A 19,092-nucleotide genomic window follows, 5' to 3' on the forward strand; every position below is an offset into this window, starting at 1 on the left:
TCTGTGATAATGAAGCCTCCCATAATCTCTTCATGGTCTCAGGATGGAATTCCACCCAGTAAGTTTACACCAGACTTGACATCTAACACAATGGGATTTCCTTAAATCCAAACAGATGTTTTCACAGCTCTACCTTTGGAGCCCAGTTAGCCACCTGTCCTGCACACACCTTCACCTTCTTGCACACCTGCAGCTGAACTGAAAGATTTCAGAGCATGAACTCAGCCAGAACCCCACAGTCAGAACCCCTGGGAGCAGTCTGTTCCTCCACAGAGAGCTCTGCACTTTATACCTTCACCACTGAGTTAACTTTGGTTCTACAAATAAACTGAGCTGACTTTTGGCAGCTGAAATAAACTCTTACACAAGAAGCAGTGTTTTGATGGTACATGTTGATCAGAAACCTGGCCAGGAGCACTGCTCCATGTTACCTTGCTCTGCCCAATTCTTCCTGCGGGTTTCCTGCATATTTTCCTCTCCCTCTGAAGAACGAAGGCATCCATTCATCTCTCACTTTCCTTGGGAGAGCACACGCTTACCAGTTTCATAACCCAAGTGATGCCAGGGTTCTTGCAAAATTCCTCCACAAACAAATAGTACTCTGAAGGCATTTTGAGGGTCTTCAGAATAGAGGCACGTTTTCTTGCCTCAGGCTTGCCCGCTTCCCTTTCAACTGCTTCTGAAAGCTCTTCAGATCCTTTGCTAAGCAGCTGTTCTGACTCAGCTTGGTAGAAAGAAAAATACAAGATTCAGCATAACAAATGCTCCCACAGTATGACTTGCTTTAATTGCCCTTGAGAAGCTTCTGAGGATCAACTGCACCACATATTCTGAGAGAAAAAATAAATAAATATGGATACCACTGATAACTGCTTTTTCTTTGTGGAGGAAAAGGATCAATTTCAATTTTCTATCTCTCTGCATAACACTGGGGGCTAAGACAGAGCTAGTCTTACAGTCCATGTTCCACCATTTCTGCTGTAGGTTTTCTGTGCAGCCAGCATCCCCCTCTCCAGGGCAGGCAGCTGCCCACAGTGACCCTGCAGCAGCCCAGCCACAGTACTGCTGATCCACTGCAGGTCAACCCAGTGTTACAAACCACCCTCAACCTCCCTCCACAGAGTCACATACTGGTTTGGGTTGGGAGGGACCTTAAAAGCTCACCCCATTCCACGGGCAGGCACACCTTCCACTAGAGCACGCTGCTCAAATCCTCACCTGGTGAGGGCTAAGGCTCCTTGGTGGGATCACATCCTGCTCAGCCAGTGTGCTGCAGGAGACAGTGCCCAGGAGGGGACAGGGCTGTCGGTGTTTGTACATTGGAATGGGCTTCCCGGGAGATGCTGGAATCACCCTGGAGGTGTTTAAGGAAGGGCTGGGAATAGTACCCAGTGCCCTGGTCTGGTTGACAAGGCAGTGCTCAGTCCTAGGTTGGACTCCACGATCTCAGAAATCTTTTCCAACCTAATTAATCCTATTTTGCCTGTAGCATCCAAACCTGCCCATAGATACCAGCCATACTCCCCATACACGGTTGGAAGCTTGGGGAGCGAGGGGCTATCCTTGCCCTCACCTGCACACAGAGCATATGGGGCTTAACATGCTGCCCCGGAGATGTGCAGGAGTTGGGACACAGAGCCGGGAACCCGCCAGGAGCCCACCGGGAACGCACCGGCCCCCGCTAGGAGCCGGGCCGCGACCCCCGGGCCCCGCCTGCCCCTGAGGGCGCCGGAGCCCGCGCCCGTCCCCATGGCAACCGCGCGGCTGCGCGCCAGGGGGCGCTCTGGGCACCCGCACCCCGACACGGCCACCGCGGCCCCGGCCTGTCCCGGCCCACGACCCCCGGCCTGACCCTTCCTGCGGGCTGGCGGCCACAGGCGCTGCTGGGCAACCCCTCAACCCTGCTCCTCGCTCGTACTGCCCATCCTGCGGCCCTGCGAAGTCCCCAGGACACTCCTGCAGGCCCCCGGGAAGGGCAGGGATCCTGCCGCACCTGACTGCAGGTGGGCACGGGCAGGGGTGGGCTTGGAGCGGGCAGGGCACGGAGAGGTGTGGCGCAGGCAGGGGTGGGCACGCTGCGGGCAGGGCAGGGATAGGTATGGTGCATGCAGGGGTGGGCATGGCGTGGGCAGGGGTGGGCATCCTGCCGGGCGCTTCGCCGCGTGGCCGCACAGACCTTCCTTGATGAAGCAGGACAAAGGATTTGTTCTTCTCCCAACAGTGCAGCCTTGTGCGGCCGCGGGCAGCGGCGACAGGCAGCAGCCAGCGCGGCCCCGTGCTCCCACGCCACGGCGCAGGGGGGGAGTTTCTCCTCCTTTGTCTGCTCCCGGCCAGGCAGCAGCCGGTGCGCGGCAGCGCCGGAGCAGCCGGGGAAGGGCCTCGGCAGGAGGCGCGGAGGACGGCGGCCGCGGTGCTCTCTGCCCCGGCACAGCCACCGGCCCGGCCTCGCCGCGCTGGGAACGAGCAGCGATCCCGGGGGAGCCAAGCTCTTCATGACGGAAACCCGACCAGGCAGCGGGGACGGCAGCTGCGCCCGGGTACGGGGAGGACGGCAGCATTGGGGACAAGGACACCCGCGTCCCGTCCCCACCCCCGGCGCCCGCCGTCGGCCATGGGGAACGGCATGAGCCAGGTAACGGGGAGCGCTGGGGCGGCTGCTCTGCAGTTCGGCCGTGCCCGGGCCGCTCATCCGGTACCGGAGGTGGGAGACCCTTACCTGGCGGCTGCCTCTGCCGCGCCAAGTGGCGTTTCACCTGCCGGCCCAGGGCTCGGCTCTTTGTTTGTTTGTTTATCTGCGAAAAGCAACACCGGAGGTGAAACAGGCAGGGACACTGCACTGGGACAGCTGACAGCTGCCCGGAGAGCTGGAGGGAGGGGGTCACAGCGAGTTCCTTCAAGGAAGGGGGGAACTTTTCCCAACACCTTTAATCCCAAGGAACCAGCACCACGCACACACTGTGAGCCCTGTATGACCCCAAACCTGGTGGTCCCGCACCCCCTGCTCAGCGGGGCTGGGCTGTGCATGGGGCTGGACAAGATGGGGCAGAGGGGATGTGCACTATTTTATTTATGTGCTGCCCCGTTTTCTCCTCTGAGGAGCGGGTCAGCAGGGTGCTGGGGACAGGCACATGCTGTTTATTCATGGTTCAGTGTCCTGCCCTTGGGAGCTGCCCTTGCTAACTGGCGCTCTCTCACCCGCTCCTCTCAGTGCCGCAGCTGTGAGTTAAAGGCACCCTGTCGATAGGAAATTGATCTAAAATCGCAGGAATCGCAAAAAAACAAACAAAAAAAACCCAAAAAACCAAACCAAACCAAAACAAAAAAACCACAAAACCGTTCTTTCCTTCTTTAAGCCATTCAATTGAGAGAAATGTTTCCAAATGTAAGCAGTGAGACAAGTGTGAGTCCAGCTGTGCTGGTGAAAATCACCTCCATCTGCCCTGAGCACCAAATACTGCTGCAGGGAGAAACTGGTGGAGAACTAGCTGGATACAGGATTGAACTCACTGCCCAGGCTGGGAGTGAGGGGGAATATAAAATAGCTCTGAAATAGCTCTGGCTGACAAGGTTTCCAAGGTGTCCTGCTTCTGCATCTGCAGTGCTGTTAACAGAGGCCTTGTCAAGTAATTATCTTTTCATCATGAGAAGTGGAATTTCCCAGGGGAAATGAGCTGAAAGCATGGTGTCCAGAGCAATCTGTGCCTGAGCTGTGAGAAATGGGCTTCCTGCAGTGCAGAGTGAGGGGAGCAGAGCTCAGGGCTGGGAGGGGAACAGCTACATCCTCTACAAGCTTTTCTGTGCCTGTTGCTTTCCCATCCCTTGTGCAGCAGGGCTTCCACAGGTCATGGGTATAATCCAAGGCTGTACAAAGGTGTATGCAACTTGCTGAGCTCAGGTAGTAACCCCCAGCGGAGGACTAATTGATGATAAACAAGAGGAGCAATAAAAAAGCTGTGTCTGGCTCCCAGCACTCATGAGAGTGCAGTGCCAGGTGGTTGAAGGTGCCAGGGCTACATCCAGCCCACATCCTGGATGCCAGGGCAGTGGCAGCCCTGGGAATGCACAGGTCCAGCTGCTCCAGCACCGCTCCTGCCCTGGGGCTGGATGGTCATGTCAGTGCCAGAACTTTGGCCCTCCAACCATGGTCAGTGCTTCCCAGCATGGGTCCCAGCACAATGGGTACCACAGCACAAGGTCACTGCTCACACTGCCACTTCCCCTTGTGTCCCACAGATCCTTCCTGGCCTCTACCTTGGGAACTTCGTTGGTGAGTGGAACCCCACTGCTGCAGAGATGTTCTCCACCTGGGGAGTGGGGCTTGCTTGAGCTGGTGTCTCCCTGCCTGCAGGTGCTGCCTGACATCCTGCCTGCACCCACCACCCTGCCTGCGCCTACTGCTCTGCCTGCACCCACGGCCTGCTCTGCTCTGTCACCCAGTTTGGGTTGGCAGTAGTGGGAGTGAAGACACTGTGGGAAAGGCAAAGCAGAGACCCCTGCCTTTGCATGGTTTCCTTTTTTAACAGCTGCCCTGAGCTCTTGGGATGCATGGGGGAAAGGAGCCAAGGAGGAAATATGGGATCCCCTGCCAGGAGCAGAGGAGCTGGTGGTGCCACATGGGTGCAAGGGAGCAGGACTGGGGCACTTCAGGGTAACGCTCCCCAGTTTTGCAGCTGTAGAAGAGGCCAGAGGTGGCTGCCCGCCCTCAGGAGGGAATTTCCCAGAGGCAGAGTCACCTCTTCTCACACCAAGTCACTATTTTAAGGAATTTTCATTGTCAGGGGACAGTTAATGACCAAGCGTTGGCATCCGCCATGACAAACCAGCATTTATAAGTACTCCTGCCTCCCTGATGGCTCCTTTGCCGGCTTGACTCCTGCTGTAAGTGATGCACGTGTTTTAAACCACTGGTGTGAATTGCTAAGGAAATGTCACTGGAATGGCAGCCCTGTTCTCCCTTTTCCCCACGGAGCACTTTGGATTGGGCTGGGGGAGCTGTGGCTTGCTGGGAGCAGAGGGACAAGGACACCCAGCTGCCATCAGGGGGGGTCCTGTGAGCAGCCTCTGCTGTGGGGCCTAGGCCTGATGCCATCCAAGCACTCCTCATCACTCTGCCAAGCAATCCAGGGTGACAAGATTCTAGGCCCGCAACATTAAGCTCACAGAGGCATCTCCTCCAACTGGAAGCTTTTCCAGCCTCGGTAAGCCTTGATTCCAGTGTCAACAGTTGGTGTCACTGCTTGCTGAGGCAGTTGGGAAGGTGACAGGTGTGTGAGTCCTCATCTCCCTCCCCACACAGAGCACAGCTTCCCTACAGAGCATCTCCCTTGAGACTCGCTCCTATTAAAATTCACATCATGCCGTTAGTGCTTCCTGGGCTGGATCCCTGAGCCAAGGTTTTACAGCACGTGAAAGTTTAGAAACCCAAAAGAATGGGATGGGGAAGTATTTCCCCTCCTCTCTGGCCACACTTGCTGCATCTGCTGGTTGTGGCATGAAAGGGAGACACTTGGAAGCTGCTCAGCAAGACAAGCACGCTCCCCTCCCTGTGCAACAACTGCTGTGCTGGACTAGAGGCCAGAATCACATCCAGAATGCTGAAGTGGTGGTGAGAGGCAGGGCATTGCCCCTTACAGCCAAGGACACCCCATTCCTGTCCATGCAGCTGCAGAGAGAACAGACCAGAGAGCAGCAAATCACTGCTCAGGTGTTTTCTACAGAAAATCAGAGATTATATAAACTGGTGCAGCTCCACTTCTATGGTTCACAAGATAAAGCAGTTCTCTCAGGCTGCAGCAAGTCCCAGTGCTGTGTGTGTGCCTGATCAAGGAGGTGTGGGCAGGGCACGTCTCCTCCCAAAGTGGAGACAAGTACAGGCAGGAGGGACACTACCTGCTGACCCCTGAAGTTTTCTGTGCAGGTGTGAATGGTTCAGCCAGCATGAGCAGCAAGGAGAAGGGATCAGGGAGAGGCCTCTGCTTCGGGATCATGTGATTGGCATTCCAGGTTTCCATGTTAGCCCATGTCTACACTGCTGCGTGTGGGCGTGGGATGCAGTTGATCTGCTGGAGCAAGGTTCTGTGTGCTGGCTGGCTGTAGAAGCAGGGTGGGAGCACTGTGGGAAGAGAAGGGTAGGAAATGAATACATGTTGATGACTGGTTTTATCTTTCAGATGCCAAAGACTTGGAGCAGCTAAGCAGGAACAAGATCACCCACATTGTTTCAATCCATGAATCCCCCCAGCCCTTGCTGAAGGTAGGGTCCTGCACCAGATGTCACCCTGTAGATTCCTGCAGCTCCTTCCATGCTGCATCTTCCTTCCCCCTCTGAGAATCCCACGGCATATACACCTCTCCCTGGTCCCTGATCCCAGAGAGGCTGGGCCGCCCCCCGGCATGGGAAATTGGCTATCTTGTGACTATAACCTGACCTTGAACGCTGACGGGAAACAATTTCCAGCTCTCCAGACTCCTCTTGTTTCCCATCCTCTCCCAAGAGCTGCTGGTGTGCCCTTGCTCTGCCCTTCACCCCAGGGAGAATGTGGCCCCATCCCCATGCAGGGGGGGTGCTGTGTGGGGGAAGCAAAACCCTATAGGCAGCTGTGGGTGAGGAGCAAAAGCACTGCCAGCCCTGCTCTGACCATGTATGACACCCTGGCTTCAGTGCCTGAGCTTCTCTTCTTCCTATTCTGGCTTCCAGGACATTACCTACCTCCGCATCCCCCTGCCTGACACCCCTGAAGCCAACATGTGAGTACCCTGGGCATGGTGGGGACATGCAGGGAGGCGGGAGGGTGACCAAAGGTGAGGACTCACAGCTTTTCAAGCCCTCCATGTGCTCCAACTCCCTTCAGCTCCTCAAACACAACAACCCGCAGGCTGGAGATGTGATGCTACAGGGCAAGGGACCACCCCTGGACCCCAACAACATCCCAGTTCAGTGACTGTTGTGAGGGTGTGAGCCCTGGGGTGAGGTGAGGGGCAGCCACTCTGCAGCACCCATGGAGAGGGGCAGCAAGCATCTCCCCAGGAAGTGTCTGGAGAGGGGAGAGCACATAAAGGGTATGGAAGCAGACAAGGGCACAGGCGTGGCTGGAGATTCGAGCAGCCAGTGTCCCATTGCCCCAGCATGAGTCACACAAGTCACAGGGCAGCCCCGTGCATCCCCAGCACAGTGTCCCCTTCTGTGTCCCCAGCACAGAATGAGCTGGCAAATCCACCTTTCCTTGGGAATAAACAGCACTGGGCTGTTCAGGTCTCAGCAGTGACTGGCAGATCCCCTAAAACACCTCAAACATACAGGGCTGCTCTGCCTGCAGCTGAAAATGCTGTTCCACCCCTGAAGTTCTCATTCTGTCTGGTTTATTTTTCCTTCTAGCAAGAGGCACTTCAAGGAATGCATCAGTTTTATCCATCAGTGTCGCCTGCATGGAGGGAACTGCCTCGTCCACTGGTAATGCTTCCCCTGTGCCTGCTGCTGTGTCCCCCAGCTCAGTAGATACAGCCCCCAGCCCCTCACTTCAGCTGCAACCCTTGATCAGAGCCAGCCTGTGCCAGAGGGCTCTGTGCCAATAGACCCACCCAGGATCCGCCCTTCGCTGTGGCTTGTGACTCAAACCCAGCAGGATCCAGGCAGTCCTGGAGCCAGGGCAGCTTTTTGCTGCAGCTGAGTACATGGGATGAGCAGGGTTTGAGGCAGGCAGCCAGGCAGTGGCTGCTGCTCCCATTCTCTGTAGAGGAGTGGGTATTTATAGGCACTGATGGCCAGGACCTTAGAAGGTCTCAGGCCTCTGGGAGAGTAAGTCGTTGGAGAGGAAGAACTGAAATATCTGAGGCACAGGGGTGGAGGAAGAGGCAAGCATGGGGTCAGGGTGTGCCACTAACATCAGCCCTTCTGTACTTTCCCTTGCCAGCCTGGCTGGCATCTCCCGCAGTACCACCGTGGTCGTTGCCTATGTCATGGTTGTCACGGAGCTGAGCTGCCAGGAGGTGCTGGATGCCATCCGAACCATCCGGCCCGTGGCCAACCCCAACCCCGGCTTCAGGCAGCAGCTGTCTGAGTTCAGCGGCAGTGCAGCCCGCAAGGTGGGACCCGCTTCTGCCACCTGTGCCCTGCTCCGTGGCTGAGCCTGCCATGGGCCCCAGAGCAAGGACAGATCCTGAGGGGACTCAGCTTCTTCCCTGCTCCCCTTGCTGGCAAGCTTGGACCTGCCCTTGTAAATCAGCACGATATTTTACTTCTCGCTCCTTCCCCAGGTCCGCAGGCACCTGAAGCAGAAGTATGGGATGTCCCCTTTCAATGATGAGGAAGAAATAAAGGCCTTGCTGCCAGTAGGGAGAGAAGGAACGTCCAGGACAGAGGGAGCTGTGCAAGGACTGGTCCCAAGAGCCAGAGACATGAGGAGCACAAGTCCCTTCCTGCTGCGGGTGAAGAGGACGTTCTCCTGCATCCCGGCTTGTCTGAAGTGACCCAGGCCAAGGGAGAGCAGTGAGCATCACCCAACAGCCTGGGAGAGATGAAGGAGATGCAACACAGTGGGACAGGGAGCACTGGGCAGGAACCTGCACAAAGCCCAGCTCCTTCTTCTCTTCTGGGGTGGGAACGTGCCACCCTCTCTCTGGGCAGGTTTCATGGAGACTGTTGGGCTTTGCAGCACATGCTGGGCTCATCTTCACATCCGCTGTGCTGGGGACACAGATCTCTGTCCCTGGGTCACTGCAGGCTCCTGCTTGGGGCAGAACACAGAGGGGTCTCTTCTGCCACAGGCCAGTACCCAGGTGTTGGCAGCATCAGCTTTAGCACTTGGGTACCCACTGCATGGCCTCAGGGTGCACAGGAGAGCTGGTGCTCCCCTCAGAGCAGTTTTCCCACCAGCAGCACAAGCTCCCAGCATCCAGGTGGCTGCAGAGCAGGGACACACCAGTGTGCCAGCAGCTAATGCCACCACACAGGCTTCCAGGCAAGGGTCCAGCTCCAGACTGGCCAAGCACAAGCCCTGAGCAAGCACTGTAGCTTTAGGAATCCATTGCACCCCATTCCCACCAATCCCAGGGCACAATCTGTAACAGGTGGGAACCAAGCATTTAACCTGGCCAGACCTCACTAGAGCAGAGCCTTAAGCCATTTTGCTTAAAGACTTTATATGTTCCCCAGTAATAAATACCCTTCTCTGTGGTCTGACTCTCCTGTGATGGCCAGGTTGAAACGGGGATGCCAAGGGGGAAGGTCCCAGCATGGGACCAGTCTGGAGCTGCTGCTGGACACTCTGGAATGGGCTGGGGGACACTGGCATCCTGGAACATGGCTCACCCTGCTGCCTTGTAGGAACATGACAAGGGAGGCCAGAAATGTGAGTGCCAGGGCAGGGCTCTCAGGGGACAAGCTCTGCTCCAGCAGGTGGGAGCTCACCTGGAGCCTGTTTCACTTTAGCCTTTCCACTCACTGGATCCATGAGGTCCAGGAGTCTTCGGGCTCCTCCAGCTGCTGGGAGTGCTGGGAGCCTGGCACCAGCTGAGTATCACAAGCCCCAGACCTGTCCCATTTACACCTTTTCCTGGAGCAGAGTCCCAGGTGGGAAAAATTCTGAGGATGCCCAGCTGGGTCATCAGCATTGTCCCTGCTGGGACTCAGAGCATGTTTTTGGGGTCCCCCTCATCCCTGCCCACCCTCTTCTAGGGGGAAGGGATCCTCCAGGAGACAAAGCTTCAAGACCGAGGTTCCTTCCTGCTGCCAGCATCTGTCTGCTGAGCTGGGTGCTGCCTTGGGGTGACCCAGGCAGACTGGGAGTTCTACCCTCTCTGGGTAGATACCAAGCGAACTGAATAACCAGGGGTACATCATCCTTCACTGCTCCTGCACCATCTGCCATGGGTTCCCACTCTCCTTCCAGTTCCTTCCAGGCTCTTCTACCCACTCCCTCAGCCCCAGGCCAGGCTTTCCAGCACCCTTTGACCTCCTCAGCACTCAGCAGGGTGGAAGCCCTGCAGCCCAGGATCGCACATCTGGGCTGGATTTGTGCCCCATGCAGAGCTGTACCCTCTCACACTGGGACACCTTATGCCAAGGTGTTTGCAACCAGAGATTCCCCTGTTCCCACTGTAAACCCCACAGGGCCCTCCAGCTCAGCTCCACAGCACAGCAGAACGTATTTATTTTGGCAGATCTGGTTTACACAGCTTGGAAAAACCCGGACAAGGGCAGGGTTAGCTACAAGTTAATGTTTGACTGCCTTTTGAAGCTCATTTTGGCATGAAAAGTTTAAGGGTTAAGCAGCTTCACCTTCCCCGGGAAGGGAGAAGCTGGGTGAGGAATACAGTGGGGAATGTAGCTTCTGAGCGTCCTCGCTGATGCCCGGGTAATTGGATCCCCCGGGTCCTGCGTCAGCGGGCGGCTGCCGTGCCACATGAAATCCCCGGCCGGCCGGCCGATCAAACTGATCCCGGCGGGCTGGGGCTGACAAACGAGCCGGCGGCTGCGATTATCTCCCGGCCTTGGATGTTATCAGTGAAGCCACTGGGAGGCCGCGCAGTGACTCCTTGCCACAGCACAGCTTCCCAAGGCAGAAAGGGGAGATGAGGATTCTCTGTCAGTTCCCAGGCCCTTTTCCCAGAACGTGGCCCCACATCTCGCCCAGATGGAGGGCATAGGTAGTGCCTGGGCTTCACTTTGCAACAAAAGGGTCGCGGGCAGGCTCAGTAAGGAGAGAAAACCCCTGCCAGTGGGGCTCACTCGCACACCCCATGTGGCCCCATGTGCCCTCTGCGCCACGTGGCTGTGCCCTGTCCTCACATCCTCTGGGAAAGCCCAGGGCTGGGCTCTCTGCCATTGATTATTCATTTGGAGACTTTGCAGCCCCAGTAGCTCTCAGAAACTCTGCTTCTCCTCTCGGCCGGAGGTGACTTTCTCTGACTCAGAGCAGGAAAGGAGACCTGGGTGACTGCAAAAGGAGACTTGGGGGGCAGCAGCCGGGCAGAGGAGCAGGGTTTCCCTGCACAGCGACATGAAACTCTGCAGCAGTGATAGAGGAATCAACGGCAGTGTCACCTCAGGGTGGCCTAGTGACTCAGCCTGTGCCCTGCTGGGGGCCAATGGGGAGCTGGGGCAGGATGTGTCCCACCCCGGTCCCGGCAGCCCTTGGCACAGCTCACCCACCCTTCCCACCCGTTTCCCGTTCGACTCGGCACTTAGAGCCCCACGAGGCAGACGTGAGCATTAGAGCAGAGATTTGAGAGATGGGGACATGTGACTGTTCACACCACCCTGGAAACCCCGTGCTCTTCCCGCAGCTCCCTGCAGCTCCCCACAGCCATGGAGTGAGCAGCTGGTCCCACGGGAGGACGCAGCCCCTGGAGCAGGGATGTGTCCGGCTGGGTCCCCAACGCAGGAAGGAAAGGGAGTAGGGTCCCTTGTCCCCTTCAGGGAGCATGTGGGAGACCTGACAGTTTTAGGGAAAGCATTTGGGAGGGGTGCAGAGTTCCGTGTGCCTTCTGGTGCCTTGTCCCCTCTCCCGGGGATGCAGTGTACCTGCCCCCCTTCCGCGAGTGCAGGGCGCGGTGTGTTGAGAAATGCACCTCGTGCAGGTATCTCGGTATGTAAATTACCAGTGCGAGCTGCACATTGTGTTCTGAACGGCAGGAAGAGGCTGGAGCCCCAGGCAAGAGCCGGGAATGGGCGCCCACCCTCTGCCTAACAAAGGGCACTTCCCGGGGTGGGGGTCAATCACCCACAACCTCTGCAGGAGCCGGTGAACAACGGGAAGAGGCTAAAATCACCACTGGTGTACATGGGTGCACTAGTGTACATGGGAGCACACATTGTGAGGATCTGAAACCTCGGGGATGCCTTTTTTGGGGGTCCCTCCCGGAGGCACCAGCTCCAGGTCTTCCCATTACTGTAACCGTCGATTACGACATCACTTTTTCCTGAACACGGGTATTTGACGCTGCTGCGTTGGGAAAAGTGGAGCAGAGAAAAAAATTTAAGAACCGTCCCCCCCGTCCTTGGGGCAGACAGAACCTGCGGCGTGCGCCAGGAAAGGGAAAGTGAAAGCCGGAGCCGCTTTCGGTTTCGCCGCCGGGCCGCGATGGCGGAGCCGGGGGCGCCCATGCGGCTGAAGGAGTGGCTGATAGCGCAGATCGACAGCGGCCGGTACCCGGGGCTGCGCTGGGAGAACCGGCAGCGAACGCTCTTCCGCATCCCCTGGAAGCACGCGGCCAAGCAGGATTACCGGCAGCAGGAGGATGCTGCGCTCTTCAAGGTACCCCGGGCTCCCCACGGTCCCACCCGGCCTTGGGAATGGCCACCGGGCTGCCTGTGTGCTCCCGGGGCTCCCCATTGCCCGGGGCTCCCCAGTGCCCAGCTCCGTGCGCCCCCCGGCATCGCTCACCCAGCTCACCTGTGCAGCCGAGTTCCATGTGCACCTCCAGGTCTCTCCGTTACCTGCCTCTGTGCGCAGCGCTAGGATTTGGCTCTATGCACACCCCTGGCACACACCGCCCAGCTCCGTGCACCCTCCCGGGGCTGCCGGTGTGCTCCCCCGGCACCCCGGACAACCCGGCTCCCCATTGCCCCCCCACCCCGCTGGTGGACCCCCCTGGACAGCCGAGCCGGCGGTCAGGTTGTGGCACCCCCCACAGTACAGGGCACCCTCTGTCCCTCAGGCTTGGGCCATCTACAAGGGGAAGTACCACGAAGGGACGGACAAGGCCGACCCCTCCACCTGGAAGACGCGGCTGCGCTGCGCCCTCAACAAGAGCACCGACTTCCAGGAGGTGCCCGAGCGGAGCCAGCTGGACATCTCCGAGCCTTACAAGGTGTATCAGATCGTGACTGACAGAGCCTGTGATGCAGGTACGTCCCTTCTGTCCCTCCTCCTGTGGCAGATGTGGGGTTGGTACCTGAACCATGCCTGTATAAGCCCCCTGCCCCACAGACATTACCCTTCCTCCCCACTCCTTTTCCTCTCTGGGTGTCCCAGACAGCCAGCTGTCTTCCCTGGGACTGTTCCTGCCATTTGCCAGGGGCTCACCAGTTCTTTCTTGCTCTCTGCAGAGGACAGCGACATACAGTCCCCAGGCAGTGAGGACCAGCAGGTGAGCCTGCCCTGTGCCATCCAGGCAGGGGAGAAGGTGGGACCCTCAAATCCCCCCCTCATCCATCAGCTGCTGTCCCGCTTGCACACTGCCTGTATTTGTCCCACGGGGCTTCAGAGAGGGTCCCCTGTGCCACGCACTGCCAGACCCAGGCAGGGGATCTGCTGGCTTATGGCGTCCATGGTAGAGGAGGGAGCTGGCTCAGGATCCCCCGCTGCCAGCTCAGCCCTCACCAAAGCTCCTCCCACCCCCAGGGCAGCACAGCAGGGAGTCCGAAGAAGGAGGAAAGCCCGAAGGACATGCTGGACAGTGCCCATGTCTCTCCACAGCCCTGGTTCTCTGGCCACCCAACAGAGCGAGGTGAGGAGTGTCCCTCTCGGTGGGATGGGACTGGGGGCAGGGAGTGCTCACTTCTGCCAGGATCCTGCACTCCTCTCACTCATGCAGGCAACCCCTCTGGGGATTGAGGTAGGGGCTGAGGACTCCCACCCTACCCCAGCAAAGCAATACACTTAGGGGGTATGATGAGGCCCAATAATGAGCAAACATAGTGGGAAGTGTGAGCCTAGGGCCTTGGGCCAGGAGAGTGCCTGGGAGCCCTTGGAGTAATTGTCTATGTCCTTTTACCACCTCATCTCTGCCCTGGTCCAGGGTGCCTTGTGAGGGGAATCTTCTATGGCTGGAACCCAACCCACGGCCAGCTTCTTCCCGGACCCCAGTCCTACCTCCCTGTGGAGGATGTCAACAATTCAGGTAGGAGCCATGCTGCAGGCAATGCCCTGGGTGGCCCCACCAGCCCAGATTGCCCATGAACTGACCCTCCCTTTGCCCCAGACTGCTGGCTGCACATCCGCCTGTACTACTGTGATGTGCTGGTGAAGGAGGTGACCACCCGCACGGCCGAGGGCTGCCGCATCACCACCAGCGCCGTGCCGGCCGACAGCGAGCGCCTCTACGGCCCCTCCTGCATGGAGCAGATTCAGTTCCCCCCACCGCAGGTGCTCAGTGGCCATGGCCGCGTGGCCTGCATGACCAACGTGCTGGAGAGGCTCTTGCCCCACCTGGAGCGTGGGGTGCTGCTGTGGGTAGCACCTGAGGGGGTCTTCATGAAGCGCCAGTGCCAGGGCAGGGTGTACTGGAACGGGCCGCTGGCCCCGCACAAGAACTGGCCCAACAAGCTGGAGAGGGAGAGGACTTACAAGCTGCTGGACACACAGCAATACATACAGCGTAAGTCCCTTGGACACCCCGATCCCCTGGGGAGAGGGGCAGGTCCTGCCCTCCCGTGGCTGATGGGGGCTGTGAGGACCCCGTGTCCCCTGACAGGGTTTGTGTCTTGCAGAGGTGCGGGACTACCTGAGCAACGGGCAGCTCCTGCCTCAGTACCAGATCTACCTGTGCTTCGGGGAGGAATACCCCACCCGAGCTGGGCACCCTTTCCAGAAGCTCATCATGGCTCATGTGAGTTCCCACTGGGGCTGGTGACCCCTGAGCCAGGCACAGGGACCATTGCAAGGCAGGGACACGGACCTGTGCCCATCCTCTGTTGTTCTGTGCCTCCGCAGGTGGAGCCGGTGTTCGCTCGGGAGCTCTTCCATCATGCCCAGCGCTTGAGGCCAACCCTGCTCTGCAATTCCCCCCAGCCCTGTGCCCCTGGCACCTCCAGCCACGTTCTCCATGTCCTCAAACAACTCTGCCAGCCCTGAACTGGGTGGGAGAAGAGAGCCCAGTTGCTGTAAAGTCTCAGAGTGGGAGGCTCTGAGCCCCATGGCTCCATTCCAGCTGCATGTCCCAAGGCAGAGTGCTCAGGGTGCTCAGTGTGTGGGACCAGACAAGGACAGATGTTAGCTGGGTGGGCAGTGCTGCTGCCCCTGTGATTGCTGTATTTATTCCTCAGGAGTCTCCCAGGTGGGGTTTGTTGTGTGCCTATTCAGCAAGCCAGGGCAGACCTGGCGCTGTCCTTGCACCTTGCACTGCCAGGACTTGCTGTTGCAAATCTTAGAAATAAAGGTTGTGTTTTCGTATGGGTGTTGGGGGCTGGCTCTGGGGAGGGGGCTGGTGCTGGTCCAAGCAGAGCACGGGTGGCTGGGGAAGCTGAGTCCAGACAGCCTCAGGTGAGTAAAGCCAGCTCAGCTCCAGCCACAGCGTGAGACAACCCCCTGTCCCAGCACTGGCACCAGACCTGTCCTGCCCCTTGTCCCAGCCCCTCGGCTGGGGTGAAGGGAGCAGCAAGTTGCCTGTTAGCTCCTCTGCTGACCTGGCAACACAGAAGGCTGTCCCAAAGGCAGTCACCACCTGTGTCTCAGTTTACACTCATGAACGGTGTGATGGGGCTCCTGGGGCCTGTGCTGTGCCCAGAGGTTTGGGAACAATGCAGGGACCGGTCACAATGGAGACCTGGCACAGGATCCCACACAAGGCCAGGCTGGGGGCAGGGGCTGAGGCACTGGGGTGGGCAGGGGGCAGAGGGGCATCTGAGGGCAGGCAGCACTTCAGTCCTGCCAACATCCCTCACTCCAGGCCCAGCCAGAGCCCGGCTGCTCACGGTGAGCAGGGCAGGATGAGAACCAGGTCGTGGGAACCTTCCGTGGGAAAGGGGGCTGGGGGAGCCGGGGGCTGTGCCCGCCTCTGCCCTGGGGAGGCCGCGGCCGTGCCAACCCTGGGGCCACTGGCTGCTGGCCGCAGGTCTTGGCGGCGCATCCGTCTGTCTGTCCGCAGGGACCAGTGCTGGACGGCAGAGTACTGCTCCGCCCTAGGCGGGCCCTCAGAGGAGGGGCCCGCCGCCCCCTCGCCGGCCGGCGGGTTTTAACGGGCCGTGCTGGGGCCGTGCGGCAGAGCGGAGCGGGATCAGCGGCAGAGCTGGAGCGGCGGGGGCCGGCAGGGAGGATGCAGCCCGACCTCCCCGTCGGCGACGCGGCGCTGCGCAGCCCACCGGCCCCTGAGCCGGCCGGCGGCGTCTTCCCCAGCGCTGAGGCCACCAAGCCACCCTACAGCTACATCGCCCTCATCACCATGGCCATCCAGAGCGCGCCCGAGCAGCGCATCACCCTCAGCGGCATCTACCGCTACATCATGGGCCGCTTCACCTTCTACCGCGAGAACAAGCAGGGCTGGCAGAACAGCATCCGCCACAACCTCTCCCTCAACGAGTGCTTCGTCAAGGTGCCCCGTGACGACAAGAAGCCGGGAAAGGGCAACTACTGGACCCTCGACCCCGACTGCTACAACATGTTTGAGAACGGCAGCTTCTTGAGGCGCCGCCGGCGCTTCACCAGGAAGAAGGGTCTCCGGGATGCACCAGGCACTGAGGGGGACGAGGGGCGCGGGAAGACCCCCAGGCAGCCTGGGCAAGGGCTGCCCTCTGCCCCGCTGCCGGAGGAGGGGAAGGCAGAAGGGGGCTACAGCTCGCCGTCGGCCACAGGACGCCTGCCGAGCCCAGCCGCTCTCCCTGAGGGTGCCGGGATGCCGGGGTGCGCCGAGCCCTGGGCCCGGCGTCAGCCGCCCAAGGCCAGGCAGCCCTGCCTGTACCTGCCGGACGTGGCACAGCCCAAGGGGGCGTTCTTCACGCCCGCCGAGAGCCGCCCGCCCAAGGAGACTGTCTTCGGGGGGCTCCCGGCGGCGCTGCAGCTGCCCCGGCCAGGTCAGTACCCATTGCCCAGCGAGCGCCCGGCCCAGCAGCAGCACCCTGCCCTGCTGCCTGCCCTGCTGCCCACCCAGCACAGGGACCCCCCGCAGGACTCTCCGGCCACACCAGATACCCCCCCAGAGCAGCTGGACGGCAAGGAGCTGGCTGCCCCCGGGTTGGGGCCGTGTCAGCCGTTCGGGCAGGTGCCACCTGTGTTCCCTGGCAACCTCCTGGGCACGGGCAAGCCCCCCCCATCCTGCTTCCTGGAGGGAGAGGGCTACACGCAGCCCCACCTGCCCGTGTTCGGCTCCTTCAGCCGGCCGGGCCCCGAGGCTCTGGGCAGCAGCTACCAGTGCCGGGTGCAGGCGCTGAGCTTCTGCGTGAAGGAGCGGCCCTGCGGCGCAGCGCTGGAGCATCTTCTGGCCACAGCCCCCCCGGCCTCCACCGCCCCCCGGCAGCCACCCTTCGGAGCCATGGGGCCACGGGCAGGTGAGCAGAAGGAGCCATGGGGGCCAGGGACCACCATCCCCCTGCAGGGGGGTAATGGCTACCCCCTGGGGCTGCCCCCCTGCATCTACCGGACACCCGGCATGTTCTTCTTTGAGTGAGGGACTCCCCACCCCGGGACATCCCAGCACCTAATAAAGCACATTCCCCAATGCTGCCTCTGTGGTCTCTGTGCCCCATTCGAGATGAGCAGTGGGCAGGGGCAAGCTAGGGACCCTCAGCCCCAGCTCAGGAGCTGGCTGGGGGACACATGTGCCCAAGGCCACCTGGCACAGTCTCCATCCCCACCAGTCTCTCCATCAGTGATCACTGACTGGATGGTGAGGCCATGTGGGGACAGGGCATGGCCTTGGTCAGGGCACCTACAGCCTGGTCCTGTGTCCCAGGGAGATGCTGGGGACAAGGTTCTGCCACACTGCGGAACCAGGAGCCCCTGAAGTGCCATCCCATGGTAGTACAAGGGTACTTTATCCCTGGGGGTCAGGGGGATGAGCTGAAGCAGAAGTTATCCCCCAGTGGAACCCCACTATCACCTCCCTGGGCCTGGGATGCCTCCAAGTTCCTGTTTTTTCACAGGATGTCACACGTGGCACAGGTGGCACCAGCCTCAGTGTGTGGCCCTGCAAATGGACTGGTGTTGCCCCAGAGAGACTGCAGGGAGGCACCAGGGATTGTGGCACAGCATGAAGGCTCTGCTATGGGGGGGACAGGGCTCCCTCCCCTCTCTGTCCTTGCTTGTGGCTGTGTCAGTGCTTGGCTGGAATTCCAACTGGTCCCTGCAGACTTTGAGACCAGGGCAGCCCCAAAGATGGGCTGTGCCAGGGGCTGCCACTCTGATGGGAACAGCCAGGAAAGTGGATTCCTGTGACCTGAATCATACAGGGTGGCTGCCAGTGAAGACGCACCAGCTGAGTCACTGCTGTTCACACTGGGCCGGGCACAGGGATATGCCTCAGCTGGCCCAGCTGGGGGACACTGGAGTGGGCAGAGTCCCCACACAGCCGCAGGATGGGATCTGACCACCAGCCACTTCCCACACAGCACTGGGACACTCGAGTCAGCACCTCTGGGCACAGAAGTGGGGCCAGAGTGATGCTGGCAAAGTGGGGGGCTGTGCTTGCACCCCCATCCTGCCAACCCCAGGCTGGGAGAGGGAACTCCCCAAGAGCAGCAACACCCAGACCCGATGGCACAGCCAGCCCCAGGATAGATACAGGGCTGGCAGGGGCTCTCTGTGCTGATGTGAGGACCAAATTTGTGTCAAAGTCCCCCCAGCTCTCCAAGGCCAGGGGGACTCCAGTTTGGCCAGTCTCGGGGGTCTCTGCAGGGGCCGTGCTGGCACGGAGGAACACTGCCGTCACTCGGGGACCGGGAGCACCGCGGCCACGTCAGCTCTCTTATCAACCCCCAGACGGCTGCTGCTGGGCCATGGCTGTGTCCCAGCCCCGGGCAGGGCAGGGGGGCCGCCCTTCATCATCGGGGACCGCCACTAAGCCCTGGGCCTCTCTTTACTCCCTTTTTTTCCCCTACCCAGTGGAAAACAATATTTGAGCGCCTACATCATGCTGGCGTCTCCGGAGCGGCCGGCGGCGAGCGCGGCTGACCTCAGCCCCCTCCTTCGCACGGTCCCCGGGGGCGCGGGAGGAAACGAGCGCCGCAGCCGTGCCCAGGGGCCGTCTGGTTCCCACGCAGCGTGGCCGGGCCCATCGCCCGCCGCGGCTGGGAACACACGGCCCCGGCCCCATGCTGTGCCCGAGATGGGGTTTTTGTGCTGGGAGCAGTGCAGCGCATCCCGCTGTCCCCAGGCTGCAGCAGCCGCTGGGGATGGGCGCTCGTGTCCTGCACTGCCCGGGAGTGCAGATCAGAGCCAT

At 60.0% G+C, this 19,092-nt stretch overlaps 2 protein-coding genes across 2 annotated transcripts; both read left to right on the forward strand.

The window, feature by feature from the left end:
• The first annotated feature begins 1,780 nt into the window (after positions 1–1,780).
• Positions 1,781–15,113, forward strand: DUSP15 (dual specificity phosphatase 15). The gene is made up of 17 exons (XM_059863019.1): positions 1,781–2,003; positions 2,222–2,632; positions 4,234–4,267; positions 6,171–6,253; positions 6,698–6,747; positions 7,376–7,450; positions 7,911–8,082; positions 8,254–8,464; positions 11,517–11,585; positions 11,893–12,254; positions 12,658–12,847; positions 13,049–13,089; positions 13,344–13,449; positions 13,741–13,842; positions 13,924–14,319; positions 14,432–14,550; positions 14,655–15,113. The coding sequence occupies exons 2-17, from the start codon at positions 2,612–2,614 to the stop codon at positions 14,793–14,795; spliced, it is 2,172 nt and encodes a 723-aa protein (XP_059719002.1). The 5' UTR covers positions 1,781–2,003; positions 2,222–2,611; the 3' UTR covers positions 14,796–15,113.
• A 140-nt stretch (positions 15,114–15,253) lies between these two features.
• Positions 15,254–17,373, forward strand: FOXS1 (forkhead box S1). The gene has a single exon (XM_059862496.1). It carries the CDS (start codon positions 15,976–15,978, stop codon positions 17,320–17,322), a length of 1,347 nt encoding a protein of 448 aa, XP_059718479.1. The 5' UTR covers positions 15,254–15,975; the 3' UTR covers positions 17,323–17,373.
• The last annotated feature ends 1,719 nt before the right edge of the window (positions 17,374–19,092 follow it).

This window comes from Haemorhous mexicanus, chromosome 18 (genome assembly GCF_027477595.1).
Source record: "Haemorhous mexicanus isolate bHaeMex1 chromosome 18, bHaeMex1.pri, whole genome shotgun sequence".
NCBI lineage: Eukaryota > Metazoa > Chordata > Aves > Passeriformes > Fringillidae > Haemorhous > Haemorhous mexicanus.